The following is a 23,053-nucleotide window of genomic DNA, read 5'->3' on the forward strand; positions in this document are numbered from 1 at the left end:
GTATATAGCCTTTGATTTCAGAATATATAACTGTCTTCTAACTGATCTTCAATACACAAAACAATAAAAACTGCTTGGAATGTTTGCACCAACTTCCCCCTGATATAAAAAAAAATAAATGTTTAAATCAGCATTAAATCTGTAAGAATCAGACCCTGTTTAAAAGTACTCACTACAGATTTGTCCAGCTATAAAGTTCCAGGTATCTAAAGACCTATAAGAGTCTAAAAGATTACAATTCCACACATTGAGAAGAGGAAGCATCCTTCAAAGGAGACCTATGTACAGGAAAAGGATTTCCTAAGTGGATTGCCCTTTAGAATGCAGTCTCAGCTTGCTGGGGGAAAGTGTAAAAGACTGGAGAAGGCAATGGCAAACCACCCCGTAAAAAGTCTGCCGTGAAAATGTTGTGAAAGCAACATCACCCCAGAGTCGGAAACAACTGGTGCTTGCACAGGGGACCTTTCCTTTCCTCAACATGCAGAAGGGTGTTCTGTATGGAGAAAAACTGCACCCGACTCCTAGAGGTGGATAGGTGGATGTGCCTATTATGATGCACACACTGTTCACCTTATGTATGACCAAACACTCTTAGTTTTGATTAACTATTTAGTGCAGGAAACAAGTCATGTTTGACAGTGTTCATGTAACTGAGCTGCCACTGGGCACAAAATTCTCTAGCTTGGAGCTACAGCACATGGATACAACTTATTGTAACAGTTATTTACTATAGCACAGTAGTAGAATGTTTTTTGGGTGTCTCGCCCTCACCTACATAGAAAAGGTGTATTATTTAGTTTGACTCCTAAAAACTTAGACTATAATTGTGCACTAATTTAGACTGCTTAAAACCCATTGACTCTGAGATGCAAGGAGTTTTCCATGATGGAACAAACAACACTGGGTGAAGACACAATTCCCATCAGAAATGTAAGTGGAAATAAGAGTTCAGTAATCCTTCACCACTCCCCATCAGATTAAAATAAAACCTATGAGAGATGTGATCACTGATCCCCTTGAGTCTCATCTAGCTTGGTCCTAAAGAGCCCCGTGGCACAGAGTGGTAAAGCTGCAGTACTGAAGTCTGAGCTCCCTGCTCACAACCTGATTTGATTCCGGCGGAAGCTGGGTTCACGCAGCCGGCTCCAGGTTGACTCAGTCTTCCATCCTTCCGAGGTCAGTAAAATGAGTACTCAGCTTTGCTGGGGAGGAAAGTGTAGATGACTGGGGAAGGCAATGGCAACCCACCCTGTAAAAAGTCTGTCGTGAAAACGTTGCAAAAGCAACGTCACCCCAGAGTCGGAAATGACTGGTGCTTGCACAGGGAGCATCCTTCAAGGGAGACCTATGTACAGGAACAGGATTTCCTAAACACAAGACTGTGTTAAGGGGGTTGCAGCCCTAGAACATTTACTTTTCCCTATCTCAAGGGGGGAAATTAATGCAAATGTTGAAAACCACGTATTTTGTCACAGGGTGTTCTCAGGATAATTTAGGAACTAATTGAAAAGTGCAATATTAAATAACAAGTATGTTATTACTTAAAACAGTTGTATATGATTTCTACTGAAATACCAAAGCATAAATTTATTTCTTCCTTAGTTCCTAAAGATTTGGTAAACAAACATATGTACCTAATCCTAAAAGTAAGAAAAGCTGAAATGTAGTTTGCATTCCCCACCCACCCATCCACTCAAAAAAACCTCCCTAAAGCTACATGCAGTCTAAACAGCTGCCAGAAAAATTTGCCTTGAAGAAAGATCATAATTCTAAATTGTGATGATATCTGTAGGTCTGCTGAGAGGAAACAACAAATGGTTGGTTCGGGATGACACTCTCTGCAGGGTATGGAAAAAAAGAAGTCCTCCTTAGTAAACACAATCTGCAACTGTGTTTACTTACCTAGCAAAGAGCCTATGAAGATGACAATTTGTACTGTGGTAGCAAAATGTCTATAGGTTTGTCCTTCTCTGTATTCCACATCTTCTAAAGTTCCGATCTCATGGGAGCTTCTGTTGATCGCCACAGTGTGTCCGCTGGATGCGTTCAAAGCGCCAGTGAGAGCCTGAGGGAGCACCCGCTCACTTTCGTTGATTGAAGCCCAGCTTGCGTTGTACCCCATGGCGAGGTCTTGTTCTTCCTTCTTATCTAACATATCACGCCGTACAGACCCCAGGCTGTTCACTCGTTCTGCACATCGCGCAGACAGAAACTGCTTCTGTAAATACATTTAGCTTCATCGTATTCTGTATTCACGCAAGGCCAGTCTCGCTTTGCCTGTCTTAGTCTTTTAAAGAATTGTCCTCGCGAAAGACTAGGGAAGAGAGGCAGCGGGAGGGCTGATCGACCCCTGCACTTACTTGTCCCATATCGCTTTCTTCTTCAGCGCCACTGCTTGTCCTCAGCGTGATTGCGCGGCTGCACGCCTGAATAAAGGCAACATGCAACCCATGCCATCAATCCTTTCCACATCGATGACTGTAACTTCCCTGCCTCAAAAGAGGCCACTCGGTGACCATTTATACTTGTCCTGTTTCTTCTCCTTTCGAGGTTCTGCTTAGCTTTTTCACATCCTTGCAAAAAAGAAGCGCCAATCATATATCCCTCCCTTCGTGATTCTAAAGCCGGCGCAGTTTCAGTCTCCAGTGAACCAAAACAATCCCATGTGGCTTCCTATCCGTACACCTTCAAATTAAGCGCAAATGTTTTTTCAAAGATTATGACACCATAGAGCGTCCCCCTTCCGTGCTCTGTATTTGTGCCGCTCCACAGACTGCAGAAATTTACGTATCACTATCAGCTACTCCTCAAAGGTTTCTGCACTAACTGCCGCTGGCTGCTTTGCCTTCGCAACTGAGGGCTGACTTGCAGCTGCCGTTTTCATACGAGGGAGCCAGCCAGAAAAAGGGAGCGCACGTCACATGATCCTCAGGCGAGGGCTCCGGTTTTTGGTGGCAGCCATCTTGCCTTGGGAGCTGTCGGGTCAAGGGCTGAGGAGGTGGAAATACGAAAGGAAACTGTTTTCAGAATTCAGAAATAAAGTTTATACAAGTTTCCCTTTTGCATTTTGGGAGGAAGGACCATAAAATACATTCAGCCAGTAATTTTTAGTTGACTACAACTGCAGGTTTAAAAAAAACATAACTCAAAATACAACTTTTTATGCATAAAAGAAACACCTGTGTGTTTATAAAGGGATAGCATCCGTGGTACAAGATAAATGTGATCTTGAATAGCTTCTTTTCACATTTTGGTTATAAAATTAAGCAGAACCACAGCAGGAAAATTGGCTGTTGGGCTTCTAATCCTGCTTTATCTAAAGCTCAAGATCGATTTTTAAAAGTTGAAAATAATGAAATAAAACAGCATAATACATATAATTAATAGTGCAATAAAATAGTACAATACAACACAGCCATTGGAAATACATTAACCATGTAATCCTACTGACTTCTGTGAATTTAAGAGGGAGTAACTCTGTAGAACTGCACTGTAAAACTACAATTTTATAAAACCTGAACAATCCAATTTTATATAATCTTCAGAATGTAAACAAAAGTGTAGGAGCTTTCCTGACCTTTTCCAGTAAGCCATGCCACCAAGTGGGAACCTCTAGGCTGGGGTGGGGGCAGGGATGGCGCGTGGGAGTAGGCCAAGTAGGCAGCCGCCTCAGACGCCACTTGGCCTAGGGGCGCCATGAGGCGCCCCCACGCCTGCCGCCATTCCCTGCCCACTGTCATGATTTGCTGTCCCCCGCCCACCACCGCTCCCTCCCCACAGCCACCCTCCTGCCATCATTCGCCTTCGTGCAGCCGTCTGCTGCCGCCTTCCCACCGCCACCTCCTCACAGCCGTCCACCACCATCCGCTCCCTGCTGCTGCTTGTCTCCCCGCAGCTGACCACCCACTGGCCGCCCACCCGCCGCTTATTTCCCCGCATCGGCCGCCATCCCCTGCCTGCCCGCTCCTGCCCCCAGCTGCTGGCTCAGCAAAGTCCAGCTGGGCTCACGTGGCAGTGATGTCATAATCTCTCGGCTTGACTTCGCGAACGAAGATTTAAGAAGGGTGCAATAGTCCACGTCTGCTGCAGGCTCGCTGGTGGCTGACAAGACCAATGCGGGACAGGCAGATCCGGCCACAGTGGCTGCAGGGAAAAGTCTGATTTGGGGTTGGTGCTGTAGCAGTGCGATTCTTCCTCAATCTCCTTTTGTCCTCAAGACCAGCTATGCGTGCATTCTCAAAGGAAGAGACAGCCTGGTGGATGGTGTGCCTCCATGCTTTGTGATCTGAGGCTAGGTCAGACCACTGGTGATGGTTGATGCGACACGTGCCAAGGGATTTCTTCAAGGAGTCCTTGTAGCTCTTCTTTGGTGCCCCTCTATTTCGATGGCCGGTGGAAAGTTCGCCATACAGAGCAATCTTGGGAAGGCGGTGGTTTTCCATCCTAGAAATATGCCCTGCCCAGCGCAGCTGCGTCTTCAACAGCAGTGCCTCGATGCTTGTAACCTCCGCCCTCTTGAGGACTTCAGTGTTGGTCACAAAGTCACTCCAGTGGATGTTGAGGATGGTGCGAAGGCAACGCTGATGAAAGCGCTCAAGGAGTCGCAGGTGATGACGGTATAAAACCCACGATTCGGAGCCATAGATGAGGGTTGTCATCACAACCGCTTTGTAAACATTGATCTTTGTGCCTTTTTTCAGATGCTTGTTGCTCCACACTCTTTTGTGCAGTCGGCCAAATGCACGGTTTGCCTTTGCCAGCCTGTTGGCAATCTCCTTGTCGATCTTGGCGTCTGAGGAGATGATGCACCCCAGGTAGCTGAACTGCTGGACTGTCTTCAGAACTGATTCACCCACAGTGATGCAGGAAGGGTGATAATCTTCCTGGGGTGCAGGCTGGTGGAGAACTTCTGTCTTCTTCAGACTAACTTCTAGGCCGAATAGCTTGGCAGCCTCTGCAAAGCAGGACGTCATATGCTGCAGAGCTGATACCGAGTGGGAGACGAGTGCAGCATCATCAGCAAACAGTAGCTCTCGGATAAGTTTTTCCATTGTCTTGGAGTGAGCCTTTAGTCGCCTCAGGTTGAACAGGCTGCCATCGGTGCGATAGCGGATGTAGACACCATCGTCATCATCTAGATCTTCTGCGGCTCTTTGAAGCATCATGCTAAAGAAGATCGTAAAGAGAGCTGGCGCGAGAACGCAGCCTTGCTTTACACCTGTGCCTATTGGGAAGGGCTCCGAGAGGTCGTTGCAGTGTCTGACTTGGCCTCGCTGGTCTTCATGTAGCTGGATGATCATGCTGAGGAACCTTGGGGGACATCCTAAACGTTCCAAGATTTGCCACAGGCCTTTCCTGCTAACGGTATCGAAAGCTTTGGTAAGGTCGACAAAAGTCACATATAGACCCTTGTTCTGTTTCCTGCATTTCTCTTGGAGCTGCCTGAGAACAAATACCATGTCGGTGGTGCTCCTGTTAGCTCTGAAGTCGCACTGGCTCTCTGGGAGGAGTTCTTCTGCAATGGTGGGCACCAGTCTGTTCAGGAGTACTCCTGATGTCATAATGATGTTATCAAAATAACACTGAGGGGGGGGGGGTGGAAATAACACTGTGGGGGGCAGAGGTGAGCTGTTTGGCTTAGGGGCACAGGCACCCCTAGCACTGGGCCTCAGTGGGGGCAGCTATTTATTTTACAGATTGACGCAGTGGTATTCAGAAGACATTTCTCTGTTGAGTAAAGCAGTCACACTAGAGCATATCAGGAGAGATGGGTCCTACGCCATAAAAGACTTTCCAGCACCTGAACCCAGAAGTTAATTGGAAATATTCTAAATTGCCCAGCCTAAAGCTTCTCTAGAATAGGAAGAGAGCTTCTATAGTTAAACTAGGATTGTGTGAGTGAGAGATAGAGATTTGTTTTCCTCTGCTTCGCATTGCCTATTGAAATAAAGTGAGTTCAGCCTGCTCTGAATCAGCCAAGAACACTATTGCAAAAAGACACTACCTTATACAGGAAGCCTACTGACCAACAAACACACCTGCATGCCTCCAGCTACCATCCCAAACGATCTATTGTATACAGCCAGGCTCTATGCTACAGCTGCATTTGCTTCAATCCTACTGACAGAGATTCTCACCTGAGGGATCTACAATAAACTTTTTTGGAACTAAAGTACCCACCTGATGAAGTCAAGAAACAGATTAACAAAGCCAGAATGATACCCAGAGAACACCTGTTAGAAGACAAACCCCGAAGAGACAATAACAAAACACCACCAGTGGTCACACACAACTCTCAACTGAAAATAGTTCAACATATCATCAGCAACTTACAACCTCTATTGGACAGTGACAGCTCTCTTTCAAAAGTACTGGGGGGTAAACCTTTCCTTGCACACAGACAGCTCCCCAATCTCAAACAACTCCTCACTCACAACAATACAACATTGCATCTGAGCAGGAACACCGGGACCAGAGCTTGCAATAAACCCAAGTGCCAACTTTGCTGCCACATGCACCCAGACAATACAGTCACAGGGCCTAACAGCATTAACTATACCATCTCAGGCTCATCCACTTGTTCATCTTCCAACATTATATATGCCATTAAATGCCAACAATGCCCCTCAGTTCTCTACATAGGGCAAACAGGACAAACCCTACGCCAAAGGATAAATGGACACAAATCTGACATCAGGAATTACAGAACTGAGAAACCTGTTGAAGAACCCTTTAACCTTCCTGAGCATTCAATGGGTGACCTCAAAGTAGCTGTTTTACTACAAAGGAACTTCAAGAACAGAATGGAGAGAGAATTACAAATTATCATGAATTACATGATAATTGATGAATTACATGATAACTGAATTACAAATTATCATGAAACCTGGAACAAACACCTCCCCAGGACTGAACAGGGATATTGTTTTTTTATCTCATTACATATGCTAAACCAACTCTCACTGAGTATAGCTGTGTATCCGCAGTGTTCCAATGTATTTCTTTTTTAGAACAGTGTATCAGAATAATGTTTTTTTGTGTTGACATGCTCAAATGAGGGATGTGGGCTGTTTGTCTCATTACATATACTAAACCACCTTCCACTGTACTTTAATGCATCCTGTTTTTCTTAAGGGCTAACTTATATTATTTCTCTTTTAGAACAGTGTATCAGAATATTTCCCTCTCATGGATTGCTGCCTTGTCGTTGTGAGAGGGCTTGCGTGGTTCAATGAGGCTGTGGGCTATGCCATGCAGGCCACCCAAGATGCACAGGCCACAGCTGAGAACCCAGACTAAATGTGATCCACTGGAGAAGTAAATGGCAAACCACTCCAGTATCCTTGCCAAGAAAACCCCATGAACAGAAACAAAAGGCTAAAAGATATCGCGCTGGAAGATGAGCCCCTCAGGTCAGAAGGTGCCCAATATGCTACTGGAAAAGAGCGTTCAAGTAACCACAGAAAGGGTGAAGCGGATGAGCCAAAGCCGAAAGGACACTCCGTTGTGGATGTGTCTGATGGTGAAAGAATAGTCCGATGCTGCAAAGAACAATACTGCATCAGAACGTGGAATTTAAGATCTATGAATCAAGGTAAACTAAATGTGGTCAAACAAGAGTTGGCAAGACTGAACATCAACATCTTGGGAATCAGTGAACTAAAATGGACGGGAATGGGTGAATTTAACTTCGAGGATCATTACATCTCTTATTGTGGCCAAGAGTCCCGTAGAAGAAATGGTGTGGCCCTTATAGTCAACAAGAGAGTGAGGAAGGCAGTAATGGGATACAATCTCAAGAATGACAGAGTGATCTTTCCGTATCCAAGGCAAACCATTCAATATCACAGTAATCCAAGACTATGCCCCAACCACTGATGCAGAAGAGGCTGAAGAGGACCAGTTCTATGAAGATCTACAACACTTTATAGAATTAACACCAAAAAAAGATGTCCTCATCATCATAGGGGACTGGAATGCCAAAGTAGGAAGTCAAAAGGTGACTGGAACAACTGACAAGTTTGGCCTTGAGGAACAAAATGAAGCCGGGCAAAGGCTAATAGAGTTTTGTCAAGAGAACAAGCTGGTCATAGCAAACACCCTCTTCCAACAACCTAAAAGGCGACTGATTATATACTCTGCAGTCAAAGATGGAGAAGCTCCTTACAGTCAGCAAAAACAAGACTGTGGCTCAGATCATGAGCTACTGACTGTGGCTCAGATCATGAGCTACTCATTGCAAAATTCAGGCTTAAACTGAAGAAAACTGGGGAAGCCATTAGGCCATTCAGGTTTGACCTTGATCGCATCCCTTATGAATATGCAGTGGAGGTGAAGAATAGGTTTAAGGAACTAGAGTTGATAGACAGAGTGCCTGAAGAACTATGGATGGAGGTTTGTGACATTGTACATAAGGCAGCAATCAGCACCATCCCAAAGGGAAAAAAATGCAAGAAAGCAAAGTGGCTGCCTCACCTTGCAGGGGAAGTGAAAGGGCAGCGCAGCAGTGACCTTCCTGTCCCCCTCATTTAGAGACCCCTGCTGATCAGCTCATACCTCATTTACTGACCACCATGGGGGGCAGGGATGGGGAGGCAGCCTGGGGTGGCAAGAACCTCAGTGCTGCCCCCCAAGTTCCTGGAAAAATTGTCTTCCAGGAAACCAGTCCCTCGTGCCAAAAAGGTTAGGAACCATTGAAGTAAACCATGTGGAGCACACAATTCTCAAAATACATTCTAAAGAAGTACAAAAAAGATACCTGGCTACTTTGAAGACCTTTCTGCAGACATACTGGTTTTTATTTTTCCCCAAAAACCTATAGGTGAGAAACAGAATTTGAAAAACCATGCTTTACTAAATCAAACCCATGCTACTTCTAAATAAATTCCTCCCAATATCTAATTTTCCCCCTCAGTACGGTGAAACCTAAGCAAAAAAGTTTTGCTTTCTTCAGGATCTGGATAGTAAATGGCCTGGGTCACACCAGACTAATCCTTTTATATCTCTGATCCCCAATTGTAGAGACTGGTGTGATTCAGCAGGGTTCTTCTTATGTTAATTATGATAACTTCCACTTCAGCTTCCCCCCTGCCTCCTTCTCCTGCTTCTCTATCTTAAATAGCAGAGGTAGTTAAGGCCTCATAGATCTAAGAAGCTAAGCAGGACTGACTCTGGCAAGTATCTGGAAGGAAGAAATCAATAAAACATAGTTGGAATTAGTACAAAAATGGTATAATGGAGAATTTATCCATGGGTATCTCAGGCTCTGGAGGGGGGGCTGTTTTTGAGGTAGATGCACCAGATTTGCAGCATAGTATCCAGTGCCTCTCCCCAAAATACCCTCCAAGTTTCAAAAGGATTGGACCAGGGGGTCTAATTCTTAGAGCCCCAAAAGAAGATGCCCCTATCCTTTATTATTTCCTATGGAGGGAAGGCATTTAAAAGGAGTGTGGTCCCTTTAGATGTGATGGCCAGAACTCCCTTTGGAGTTCAGTTGTGCTTGTCACAATCTTGCTCCTGGCTCCATCCCCAAAGTTCCCAGATATTTCTTGAATTGTACTTCAACAACAAAATATTACTAATGGTTATCCACAATTATAAAAACCAGGGCTTTTTTGAGCCGGAACGCACCGGAGCGCTGTTCCAGCTGGCATGGGTGGCATTCCGGCCGCCTTGACCAACATTCCAGCAAAGCCCAGGGAGCTTCAGGGGCTCAGCCACGCGTCCACCACAGCCTCCCACCCTTGCACTGTCGGGGGGGGGGGGTCAGGAAGCCCAGCCATGCATGTGCGGCAGCCTCCTGCCATCACACCATTCGATGGGGGTCCGGAGGCCCAGCCACACACGTGTGGTAACCTCCCACCAACACACTGTCCGGCGGGGGTCTGGAGGCCCAGCCGCACGTCCACTGCAGCCTCCCGCCCTTGTGCTGTCCGACAGGGGTCCAGAGGCCCATCCGTGCATCCGTGGCAGCCTCCTGCCATCACATTGTCTGGCGGGGGTCCAGAGGCCCAGCTGCGTCGCGCTGTCCGACGAGGGTCTGGATGCCCATCCATGCGTCCGCAGCAGGCTCCCGCCATCGCACTGTCTGGAAGGGGTCCAGAGCCCCAGCCGCGCATCCGCAGTGGCTTCCCGCCGTCCTACTGGCTGGTGTGGCTCCAGAGACCCAGCCACACATGCATGGCAGCCTACCGCCCTTGCACTGGCTGGCAGAACTCCTGACGATGGTGGGGTTCAGGAGGCCAAGCTGCGCTGAGTTTAGGTAAGTTGCTCCCATTCCCTTTCTTTCCCCTCTTTCTTCCCCCTCTTCCTTCCTTCCTTCCTTCCTTCCTTCCTTCCTTCCTTCCTTCCTTCCTTCCTTCCTTCCTTCCTTCCTCTTTCCCAGTTTGCCTTATTTCCTACCTCCCCCATCTTTCTCTCTCTCTCTTTCTTTCCAACTCTCTCCCTGGTTTCATTCATTCATTCATTCATTCATTCATTCATTCATTCATTCATTCATTTTTTTTCTTTCTGTCAGTCTTTCTTTTTTTCTATTTGCCTTATTTCCCACCTCCCCATCTCTCTCTCCCCCCTTTTTATTCATTCATTTTTATCAGTCTTTCTTTTTCTCTATTTACTTTATTTTCCACTCCCACACTCTTTCTTTCTGTCAGTTTTTCTGTCAATATTTCTTTTTCCCTGTTTACCTTATTAACCACCCCCTCTCCTTCCTCCCTTCCTTCCTCTTTCTTTCTTTCTTTTTCTTTCTTTCTTCCTTCCTTCCTTCTTTTTTTTCTCTCTCTCCCCCTTTAATTTATTCATTTTTCTGTCAGTCTTTCTTTTTCTCTTTGCTTTATTTTCCACTCCCACACTCTTCCTTTCTTTCTGTCAGTTTTAATATTTCTTTTTCCCTATTTGCCTTATTTCCCACCCCTCTCTCTCCTTCCTTCCTTCCCCTCCCCCCCTCTCTTTTTTTTTCTTTAAGCACTACACCAGGGGTGGCCAAACTTGCTTAACATAAGAGCCACATAGAAAAACTGTCAGATGTTTGAGAGCCACAACATCAGATGTTTGAGGGAAGGCAGGCAGGCAAATAGATGGGGGAGAGGTGGAAAGAAAGCAGCTTTAACTTTAAATGCCTTCTCCAAGCCACCAGCTGGCTTGGCTTGGAGAAGTGATTTAAAGAGACAAATGTAGTGGCGACTTGGAGAGCCACACAATATGTGTGAAAGAGCCACATATGGCTCCTGAGTAAGAGTTTGGCCACCCCTGCACTACACCATGCTGTCTCTTGTGATTGAGCAGTGATTGAGCAGATTTGATTTTTTTTCTGGGATGGCTATATATGGCTATATTTCCAATGCTGGAATATCTTTTTTGAGGTGTGATGACCTCAAAAAAGATATTATAGCACTTTTGGTGATGTCAGAGGTGTGACCTAGTATGCAAATTATGATGATGTTAGAGGTGTGGCCTAGGATGCAAATGATGGTGATGTTAGAGGTGTGGCCTCGCATACTAATGAGTTCCTGCTGGGCTTTTTCTACAAACAAAGCCCTGATAAAAACCTATGAAGCTTTACATATTTTTCCATGAGGGCTTTTTTCCTTGGGGGCTTTTTTCTATGTGGGCTACTTTCATTACAGGCTTTTTCCCATGTGGGCTTCTTTCCATGTGGGTTTATTTCCATGTGGGCATGTTTCCATGGGGGCTTTTTTCCTGTGAGCATTTATGTCAGTTGGGTTTTTTCTTTGGGCATTTTTCCTTTGTGCTTTTTTTCTAGAACCAGTCTGGAGATCTTCCAGAATTACCACTATCTCCAAACTACAGAAATCAGTTTCTCTGGAGAAAATGGCTACTTTGAAGGATGAACTTCATGGCATTATACCCCACTGAGGTCACTCCCCTTCCCAAGCCCCACTCTCCACAGGCTTCACCACAAATATCCAGGAATTTCCCAGAACAGAGTTGGCAACCGTACATCTTTGTATATCTTTTTTCAAATGTACAAGAAAAACATAGGGGATCACAGTAGCATTCTTACAACAGTCAGCAGATCTCCTGATACCAAGTTATGCAACTTTGAAGGCCACCAGCCTATTTCCTCCTAATTCCTAGGAAATCCTCAATTATCTTTTCCAGTTCAAAATGGCAACAACCTTTTTTTTTTAATATCTTCCTCTTTCCTCTTTTTTTGTTCTCTTCCCCCACCTTTTCCCAGGGCTGCATTATGACTTTCACGGGCCATAGGCACTTTTGCCTTCATGGGCCCCTCTAGGATTGCCAGGGGCTATTACAAATGACTACTGCTATGTACTAAAATTTTATCTACATTTTAATGCTGCTGTATTATATGGACATGTATTTTAGTAGTATACCTCTGATAGATCTGTACATTTCACTTTTTATTTCTGATAATTTTGTGCTTTTTATCAGGTCTATGACTGTTACAATAAAACTCACATTTAAACTAGGATTGCCAAGGGATTTCTTGGTCTGCCTGGTTTGACCAAGGGATCCCTCGATCTGCAGGGCTCCAATCGGCTGTCCCAAAGCTGGACAGCGGGGGAAACCTCACCTCCCAACAGAGACGTCTCGGATGCAATGATGTCACTCAGAAGTGACATCATCATGCTGGAGATGTCACATGACAATGCTCTTGTTTTGGGGCAAACACTATGGATTTGTTACTAAAAAAAATTGTTTTGCCCAAAACCTAGAAGTGCCATGCACAATGTTGTGCATGCAAAGCACACGCAGCAGAAGACTCCAGATGCTCCAGGATCCCCCACGAGAGCAAGGTAGGACCTGGCCACCCCAGGCCCACCATAATAACATCAATATTAAAAATAAATTTGCTATAACTAAATATTTCAACTTTTTTGTTGTTTTAGGCAAACTTTAATAGATTTTCTTGGGCCCTAAACATTTCATTTTTTTCTGATGTAAGAAAAAATTAAAGCATATTCTTCAGTCCTAAAAGTTCATTTTTTTTCTTCTGATTTCAAAACAAATCAAACATTTTAATAGGCCCCTAAGTATTGTGGGCCCTAGGCACTGGGCCTACTGGACACAATGGATAAATTGACCCTGCATTTTCCAAATTCTGACAGACATATATATTTCTTTAAAATTACAGAAATTTTCCCATCTAATTTGCCATTACCGCTCATTGTTGAAATATCAATAGACCTTCCTAGACTATTAGCAAGCAATCAGTTTTACTAATCTGCCAGCAACAGAAGCAATATTTCCAGAAACAACTGAGAGGGTTCCCCTCCCTCAGTTGTCCTTAGATTCAATTTGGAAAGCATATTTAAACTGATAAAAAGGATATGAATTTGACTATATTACATTATGGAAACCAGGCCGAGTTACTCAAATGTCAGGAACATTTTTAGAAACAACCACATGTGGGTTTTGTTACAATTGCCCTTATATTGAGTTTGGAAAACATCTTTTAAATGCTTTAAGAATATATGGTTTTGAATATATTAGACTATTTAAACCATACAAATAGATTACTTGGATTATTTGCAATGAAGCACTGGGTAATATGGTATATAGAAGCCAAACTAAGAATATATCTTATTTCAAGACAAACCTCCAGGGTAGTTCATAGATATGGTTTTGGGCAATTATGGCAAAATCATCTAACATAAATTTCAGTATTGTTTAGGGTTGCCAGGTCTGTGTTGGAAAATACCAGGAGGCTTTGGGTGTGGATCTGGGGGGAGTAGGGTTTGGGGAGGAGAGGGGCCTCAGCATGATACAAAGCTATAGAATCCACCCTTCAAAGCAGCCATTTTCTCCAGGGGAGCTGATCTCTGCCAGCTGGAGATCAGTTGTTAAAGTGGGAGATTTTCAGGCCCCATCTGGAGATGGATGACCCTGAGCGCTATGGGGAAGGCAGGAGATATATATATATATATATATATATATATATATATATATATATATATAAATTGGTTCCACCATTTGGGGGCCATTGTGGAGAAGGCCTGCTCCCTAGTTACCTTCAATCTGGCCTCTCTATGTATGTATGTATGTATATATATATATATATATATATATATATATATATATATATATATATATATATATATATATATATATATATATATATATACACACACATACATACATACATACAAAGGCAAACCTTAGGAGTTCTGCAGTCCCATTCTTTAGGATAAATGTTTGGCAAATATGTTGGTCACTCAGAACAAAGCACACAGAATTTGTGATGCTATTCATATTATCAGAACAATTAGTGATTGAAATGTGACTTTGTGACCAACACTGAAGTCCTCGAGCAGGCGGAGGTTACCAGCATCGAGGCACTGCTGTTCAAGATGCAGCTGCGCTGGGCAGGGCATATTTCTAGGATGGAAAACCACCGCCTTCCCAAGATTGCCCTGTATGGCGAACTCTCCACCGGCCATCGAAATAGAGGGGCACCAAAGAAGAGGTACAAGGACTCCTTGAAGAAATCCCTTGGCACCTGTCGCATCAACCATCACCAGTGGTCTGACCTAGCCTCAGATCGCAAAGCATGGAGGCACACCATCCACCAGGCTGTCTCTTCCTTTGAGAACGCATAGCTGGTCTTGAGGACAAAAGGAGATTGAGGAAGAATCGCACTGCTACAGCACCAACCCTAAATCAGACTTTTCCCTGCAGCCACTGTGGCCGGACCTGCCTGTCCCGCATTGGTCTTGTCAGCCACCAGCGAGCCTGCAGCAGACGTGGATTATTGCACCCTTCTTAAATCTTCGTTCGCGAAGCCAAGCCGAGAGAGTGATTGAAATGTAAGCATTTGAATTACACAAAATTCATCTTTAGCCATCAATGTAAAAAGCAAAAAAATAAAATTATGGCACATGGATGGTGGTGTCAGTGTTCCTCAGACATGAAAAAGTTAGTAACTGGAACACAAATGGTAATCTTTGCTTTTCACTTTTAAAAAATCATTTGCAGATACCTGACGTTGCCTCAATTATAATAAAACTGCTTTTAAACATTATGGTTTGAAATCTATACTTTACAAAAGGATCTGTATGCATTTTTACAAGAGCAAAATTGACCAGTAGTTGTTTAATAAAAGCTACTCTGGATTATTTATTTTACCAGTATCAAGATATTCTGATTATTTCAGACATTTAAAACTGTAGGTTGCTATGAGGTAGATGTTAAAATTTTAAAACACTTATTTCAAAACCTAATTTAACAAAGTAAAAAAGAGTAATCTCCAAATGTTCTTGGCTTACAAATGGAAGACTTGGTCTATTTTTTATTTATATCATTCTCAGCTGGGGAAATTTTGAACATCTCTCTCTCACACACACACACACACACAGGCCGTTTTCCCACTCACGTTTTACTGGCGCCACGACCATCCTGACGCCGGCGAATCTGCCTGGATTTCGCATCAGAAGCTCCGGCGCTCCCAGAAGCGCCGGCTACTTCCGTCGCTAAGCCAGCGCAAACGGAAATCGCAAAGATGCAGGAAAACGTTTGTGCTGGCTTAGCGACGGAAAGCGCCGGCGCTTCTGGGAGCGCCGGCGCTTCTGTTGCGAAATCCAGGCAGATTCGCCGGCGTCAGGATGGTCGTGGCGCCAGTAAAACGTGAGTGGGAAAACGGCCACAAAGAGTCTATTTAGTTCAGGAGTCAGCTTTATTTATCTGGGTATCTCAAGCAGGAGTCAGATGACCAACTCAGTGTGCCTTTATCGCATTTCACTCTTACCATCCATGTAGTGTTGTGTGTGTCAACATCCAGACATCTCCTGCAATTTGCATAATAATAATAATAATAATAATAATAAATTTATCCTTATATCCCGCCCTCCCCCGTCGAAGCGGGCTCAGGGCAGCTCACATGACATGGTTTACACCATGATTACACTAAAATCCATCAATACATTAAAACAATTAAAATAGTTAGATACAATTCAGAATTAAGTTAATTAACAATTATAAATTTATCAGATATAAAATTAAATTAAAGTGCCATAGTTCAAAATGTGTATAGGATGGCTAGGTGTCATCTCTGGGTGCCATCTTAAATGCGAGTTGACAGAGGGTGGTTTTGCAATCCCTGCGAAATTGATTTAAGTCTCGCAGGGCTCGCACCTCCTCTGGTAGTTGGTTCCACCATTTGGGGGCCATTGTGGAGAAGGCCTGCTCCCTAGTTACCTTCAATCTGGCCTCTCTTGGTCCAGGGATTCGTAATAGGTTTTGAGAGCTAGATCTCAGTGCTCTCTGGGGAACATATGGGGAGAGGCGGTCCCTAAGGTAGGCAGGTTATTATGCATCTATCCCATCTTTGAATGTCTAGATGCCCACCATATGCTCAATGTAGAGTGCAGGGCAGGGTCCCTTCTTTAAAGAAACCAAAACTTGCACATGCACATAAATGCACAAGTGGTTCACTGAGTCTCCACTCATGAAATGCATCTGCAACACAAACACAGAAACAAAGAACCGCATTACCGCCCAGTTTTGACAACTCGGAGATTCCTCCACTAAATGCTGAGAGCCCACTGGTCCATGAACCTTCACTTTTACCCACCAGAATATGACACCTTGTGTAGAAGAGATAGAGATTACCAGAGAGCTAGTTACTTCCTTCGGGGTGCTGGTCTTCACCCTTGAGCTTTGTATGATGCGCCTGCAGGATCACCAGCAGAAAGTGAACATGTGGAGAGCTCAAAGGGCCACTCTAGCCCTGGAGAGGAGCATCCTTCGATGCTAGGAAGATCAGCAGCTTGAACCACCAGAATTTCCAGTGGCTATAGCCATACCCCGCTCCCCATTCCACTCTAGCCCTGGAGAGCAGCACCCTTTGATGCTAGGGAGATTGGTGACTTGAAGCCTGAATTTCCAGCGGCTATAGCATCAAAGGATTGAAGGGTGCTCCTCTCCAAGGCTAGAGTGGAAAGGGGAGGGGGACTGGAAATTCAGGCACGTCAAGCCAACCCCCCCGCCCCTTTCCACTCTAGCCTTGAAGAGGAGCACCCTTCAATGCTAGGAAGATCCGCGGATTGAAGTGGGGGCTTGCGTACCGCCCTCCTCACAAGGAGCGCGGTACGCAAGGGTTAGCAAAGCAAGAAGCCTGAGCGGGGTGGGGGTTTGCTTACCGCCCTCCTCGTCCCTGGCCTGCCTGATGACGTCACTTTTGGCGATGTCATCGTGCCGCATGCGTGCTTTGTGCGCGCGCGATGTTTCCCAAGGGAGTGACGGGGAGGGATGTGTGCTGCACAGGGGTCTGCCTTTAGCGGCAGAATCCTTAGTGCCGGCCCTGGAGGAACGTGGCCACCTCATGGAGTACCTAACTGGTGACAGACTCATGGTGCCCATCCCCAAGTTTCTGGGCAATTCTGGAGAGCTAGACCAAAGGTAGCAGCTGGAGGGCCAATCAGAGCAGTATTCTCTCACCAAGTGTTTATATAGGCACCACAGGGGATGAGACCATTTCGAATAAGACTGATGGATCTCTGTAGTCTACCACTGCCACATACACAGATGCATAAGTGTGTGTGTGGGGGGGGAGACTAATGTATTTCCCTACTTGCTGATATCGATGAGTGCTGTTTAGTTTTGGTGTTGTCACATTACGTTGCAGAGATCTCCTCTGTATGGTTTCATTTGGCTTTATTGTTAAGACCTGTTCCTTGTTTTAATATTTGGCGAACAATAAACCATTTTCTCTTACTACTGGATGATGTCTAGATTTCTAACAATTATTTTTTGTTTCTGGAAACTGCTCTGTGAACACCCCTTCCACCCCTAACCTTCATCCTTTATTTACATGGCCTTCCCTGGAGACAAACTCTCTGCAGTTCTCTCTTGAGGAGATAGGTTTGCCAGCCTTAAGGTGGCTTCTTTCAAGGGTTGGACTCCATAGTGTTCTACCATGCTGAGGCCCTCCACTCTCCAAACCCTGCCCTCGCCTAGATCCACCCCCAAAGTCTCCAGGTATTTTCCAACACAGACCTGGCAACCCTATGAGGTGACAATCAGTACACCCATTGTCAGCTCTTGTTGCCCTTGCACCACAAACATTCCTCAAAACCAGGATGGACAAAAAACCATGACCATCCAAGTAAAGGCTAGATAACAGCAGTCCCCTAAAAGGTGAGACCAACCCAAGCGAGAATTCCCCGCAAATCAGGCATCTTGTAAAATGCCCAGGACAATTCCCTTGATTAAGCCAGCATGCCAATTGATAAAGCACAGTCAGAACCAAAATGCAGGAACATGCTTCTAGGTGGTCTTGACGAAATTCACAAATACCTCCCCCTAAGTTCACAGAATCAGCATTGCTGTCAGATGGCCATCTAGCCTCCATTTAAAACCTCCAAAGCAGGACAGCCTACCACCTCGCAAGGAAGCCTGTTCCACTGAGGAATTGCTCTAACTGTCAAGAAGTTCTTCCTAATGTTTACTTGAAAACTCTTCTGATTTAATTTCAATCTGCTGGTTCTGGGCCAATCTTCTGAAGCAACAGAAAACAACTCCACACCATCCTCTATATGACAGCCATTCAAGTACCTGAAGATGGTGATCATAGCACCTCTCAGTTGTCTGTCTCCTCTCCAGACTAAACATACCCAGCTCTCTCCAGGCTAAATATACGTATTTGTTGCCTTTATTGTTTTCTCCTCTAGTTCAGCCCAGGCAGATGATGGCTATAAAACCAAACTTGTTATTATTTTAAACTGTTAAAAACATCTGCACTATTTTGCATGCTAAATTGCTGCCCACCCTCTGTATGTATGACTGCTGTTTCTAATTCCGTTTCATTGTCTGTCAAAGTGTACTTGCACATGAAAGTGCACCTAGAATAAAATTTTGGTCTTAAAGGTGCCACTGAACTTTATAATGTTATAATGTCATATGGTCTACCCTCTAAAACTTCCAGTTTTTTCAGGGGGATTTATGTCTGTAATCTGGAGATCAGTAGAATGAAGTTTGGATCACAAAAAGTTTCATTCTGGATATAAGCTTTCCTGTGCATGCACACTTCTTCAGATGGAGAACAGCTGTAATTCTGGGAGAACTCTAGTCTCTGCCTGGTGTGTTTGACAACTCTAAGGCAATATGGTGTAGGAAACAGAAATAGGCTTGTTTGCACACCTCCCAAATTCACACTGACTGACACTAGCCCAGTCCAAAGCAACTCCTTGAGATGCCAAAACCATTTGCTATCAGGGCTTTATTTGTAGCAAAAGCACAGCAGGAACTTATTTGCATATTAGGCCACACCCCCTGGCACCAAGCCCGCCAGAACTATGTTCCTGTGAGTTCCTGCTCAAAAAAAGGTCCTGCTTACTCCAGACCTTAGGGCCTCTTGGAAGAGAAGGTGCTGTCCCCTGTCTCAGCATCTAGATGTCATGGCAACAGGCTAGATAACCACACTGATCCTTCCTCTCTACACATATACTCTTTTGCCTCTATTCCTTTGAAGTGTAGATTGTTTTCTCAGGGAATTTTCTTCCTCCCACCCTCTCTCATACAATGCTAATGCCCTTCTCCCTGCACACACCAGGAGGGACAACTCTTTGCACCATGAGCCAGATGGCCCTCTTGCCATCTGCTTCCATCTTCAGCTAGTAATTTAGTAATGTATCCTGTCTCTACTCTTTCCTATCCAAAGTGTACTTCTCTAATAAAGAGAGGACTATTTTCTCCTTTTATATGTGCAACATGGCTCTGTGTAACTGTAAACTGAGTAACCTGGTTAAATGACACTCCTGCGTTTGTATCTTTATTTAAGCACTCTAACGAATGGGAACTGGCCTAACTATACCAGTTAATCCCAACAGGGGCCTGGACAAATACAAACTTCATTTGCTCTCCCCCCTCGCATCATTTTGACCGTACACCCATATCTTCGCTGGTTGCCATTAACGTTTTATCAGTCCTTGGGTGAAAAAGGATGCCTCTCTCTGGTCTGGATTAGTTACCAAAAGCTCTGCTGCAGAGAAAACTTTAAATCTATGGTAAAAGCTAGTAGCTACTAATTTACTAAAATTAATTACAGTGTAATTTAATCTCCTGTCCTACTCCACCCCATGAAGTTAGAACAGATCTCAAGCTTCATCTTAGTTTGAGTGCAGGAACATCCTCTATGCACCTGCAGAAATGTTATACCACGTTTTGAGGAGTGGGGATGGAGGAGAACAACTTCCACTAAGGGCAAAAGCCCTTCTCACGAATTGAATCCTGACTAGCTTTTTAGGAAAAGTTCACGAGGCTTTAATAGTCATTCAAAATTCAAAACAGATTGTAGGGTTGCCATCGTCCAGGTGACGCCTGAAGATCTCACAGAATCACAATTGATCTCCAGCTGACTGAGATAAATTCCTCTGGAGAAAAATGGCTGATTTGCGGGGTAGACTGTATGGCACTATATAGCCTCTGAGGTTCCACCCCCAAATTCCGCTTTCATCAGGTTCCTCCCCCCCCCCCAAAAAAAAAAATCTCCAGGAATTTCTCCACCTGGAGCTGGCAACCCTCGGTCAGCATATGGCCAGGGAAAAGAGCAACTTCAGTCTGTTGTTTTTACATAGACGATAGGTAAAGCGCGGGCTGCAGTTGCGTTTTAGGAGACAGGAGCTGCAAAATCTCAAGAAAGATTGCGAGAGAAATTCAGCCCGAATTTTGAAAAGTGGTAATTTCCACCAGGGGTCTACGGAAGGGCCTTTCTCAGACTGCTGCGCCTATGCTGGGGTTTCTTCCCGCTTTGTCGCAAGGGGCAGCATCGGAATTCCGTGGAGCTTGTAAGTAGAGCGGTTTCCGCTCTGTCAGACCTAACGCTGTTGAGCGGTGGCAAGGAAGGAGGGAACGAGCTCGCGGCCTGGCGCAGGGCTGCCTTCGGCTCGCGTCGCGCGGAGCTGACATGGCCCGGGAAGCGGGCGACAGCTGCTCGGAGCAGCCCGAGAGCTATCAAGTCCGGCAGGAGAACGAGCTGCAAGTGCTAGAGGCCATTTTCGGGCAAGATTTCCAGGATTTGCGGCATGACCGACCGTGGAAGGTAGTAAAGCGAAAGAGGCTGAGCTTCTTAGCAGGTTCCTGCAGGTTGAAAACGTATCTGTCTGTAGCCTGCTTCAGCGGGGAGGATGGGATATAAATCCAGTAAAATAAATAAATAATACATTATAGTGGGCTGGAAGCATAGCATTAAATTAGTCATGGAGTGAGATACGCCCCCACCCCTCCCCCAGAGATCAGACTGCGGGGTTTGTTAGGCTAATTTCTTAATGTCTCATTTAAATGCCCTTGACTGGGCACCTGAGGCAAGTGTGGAAAATATTAACATTCTTTAACCATGCAAACCATACTCTGTTACAAAAGTGTTTGTTTCTATTTTTTCAACGTATACTTGGAGTAGAGTAGGAAACATTTAAATTCCGCCAAAATCACAATCTTGTGACACTTTTATATATTGCGTGTATATTGTGGCATAAACTTTTGTGAGCCGGAGACCACTATGTCAAATAACTGCATGTACAAGACACAGGCAGTAATACTAATGTGACAGGTGTCCTCCTTTGTAGGAGTTTGCTCCACAGATCTGTTTCCTGCTTCAGGAAAGTTTGTATATCTTTAATGGCTAAGGCTAATTCAGGTGGCAGTCTACTGCACACAAGCAGTTCTCCAGTGTAGCAGGACCTGTACTGAAGCAATTTTAAGGTGAGTGTGTGTGAGCCAGTTTATATAAAACCATAGTTTACGACCTTTGTAGTTGTGTGAGGGTAATAATTATTTTCATTAATTAGCCTAGAGTACAAGAGTATATGTACCTGTAGTGTATGGTTAGAAATCCTGGATCTTTAAGAACTGATCTGATTTAAGGATTTAATATGTAGAAGAAACTGGGCAGCTTACTGAGTAGGATTCTAGATTTCTATCCAAAGTAATCAGAAAGTTCACCTGTATTTTCCCTCATGCTTTCATTATGTTTCCATCCAGCAGTGATGATCATAGCTTTTGATCCAGTGAAAGAAACCATGAAAAAGGGAAGAATCAGCTCCACATTGGCACTTTAGTTGTCTTCTAGGCACATTATGCAGTGTCTTCTTGTCTGATTCTCTTTCCTTTCCCTCCTTTGTCTGAGATTCCTAAGTATGTGGTAATTATTAGGCATCATATTCTCTAAAGTGGGATAATAAGTATCAAAGGGAATTGTTCTTTTTTGCTATTCCCAAGAGATGTTGCTAAACTGTGAAGCTCCTTGTGTGTACTGAAAGCCAATACCAATAAAGTACTATTAAATCAAGTGTGATTAGCAACATCATTATTTACAATATTTTCCCCAAAGGCTATGTTGCTTTTCCCAAGATATTTGTGTGTTGACACTTGATACCATTTCCTCTTATCCTGTTAATTAGAAACAAAACACTTGCCCAAGATTTCCTGACACATGTATGTGGAAATAGACTAAAATGTGGGGGTTGCATTCACTGACAATCATGTTGCAGACTGTTAATAAAAAAAAAAGTTTTATCTCTGTTAAATAAAATTATCTTTGAGACCAGCTGCTACACCTGTGGATAACAACCTAAGCAAAATAAGTTGCTTCCTATAGGAAAATAGTTTATGAAAACATGTTTTGGGACCAAAACTCAAACCAGGTTCTTTCCCTCTAGCCCAGCAGTCAAATGGCTTAGGCATGAAATTCTGTGAAACTAGCAATGATGTCCAGTTAAGAATGTAAGAGAAGCCATATTGGATCAGGCCAGTGGCCCATCCAGTCCAACACTCAGTGTCACACAGTGGCCAAAAAACCCAAGTGCCATCAGGAGCCCTCCCACTGTGCCCCCCTAAACACCAAGAATACAGAGCAACACTGCCCCAGACAGAGAGTTCCAACAATGCTCTGTGGCTAGTAGCCACTGATGGACCTCTGCTCCATTTGCTTATCCGTATGACGTTGTTTTGTTATACTGTAGGAGCACCTGCTTCAAAATTATATTTTAATGACTTAGCCAGATGCCTGCTGTTGTTAAGCACAGTGGGTTCATCTGATCACGCTGGAAGCTAGGTTCAGATAACCGGCTCAAGGTTG

At 44.4% G+C, this 23,053-nt stretch overlaps 2 protein-coding genes across 3 annotated transcripts in view; one reads left to right on the forward strand and one right to left on the reverse strand.

Annotated features, from left to right (window-relative positions):
• The window catches only part of GPR176 (G protein-coupled receptor 176), an 81,296-nt gene extending 78,420 nt beyond the window's left edge, over positions 1-2,876 (reverse strand). The window contains exon 1 of the mRNA XM_060261237.1: positions 1,903-2,876. Coding sequence (XP_060117220.1) covers positions 1,903-2,230 — 328 coding nt within the window. The 5' untranslated portion in view covers positions 2,231-2,876. The remainder of the gene's footprint in view (positions 1-1,902) is intronic.
• A 17,861-nt stretch (positions 2,877-20,737) lies between these two features.
• Positions 20,738-23,053, forward strand: part of EIF2AK4 (eukaryotic translation initiation factor 2 alpha kinase 4) — a 72,286-nt gene continuing 69,970 nt past the window's right edge. The window contains exon 1 of one of the 2 annotated variants that reach the window (XM_060262203.1): positions 20,738-21,019. In XM_060262203.1, coding sequence (XP_060118186.1) covers positions 20,885-21,019 — 135 coding nt within the window. In that variant the 5' untranslated portion in view covers positions 20,738-20,884. The remainder of the gene's footprint in view (positions 21,020-23,053) is intronic. The other variant, XM_060262202.1, reaches the window with a different exon arrangement.

This window comes from Heteronotia binoei, chromosome 21 (assembly GCF_032191835.1).
Source record: "Heteronotia binoei isolate CCM8104 ecotype False Entrance Well chromosome 21, APGP_CSIRO_Hbin_v1, whole genome shotgun sequence".
NCBI classification, from domain to species: domain Eukaryota; kingdom Metazoa; phylum Chordata; class Lepidosauria; order Squamata; family Gekkonidae; genus Heteronotia; species Heteronotia binoei.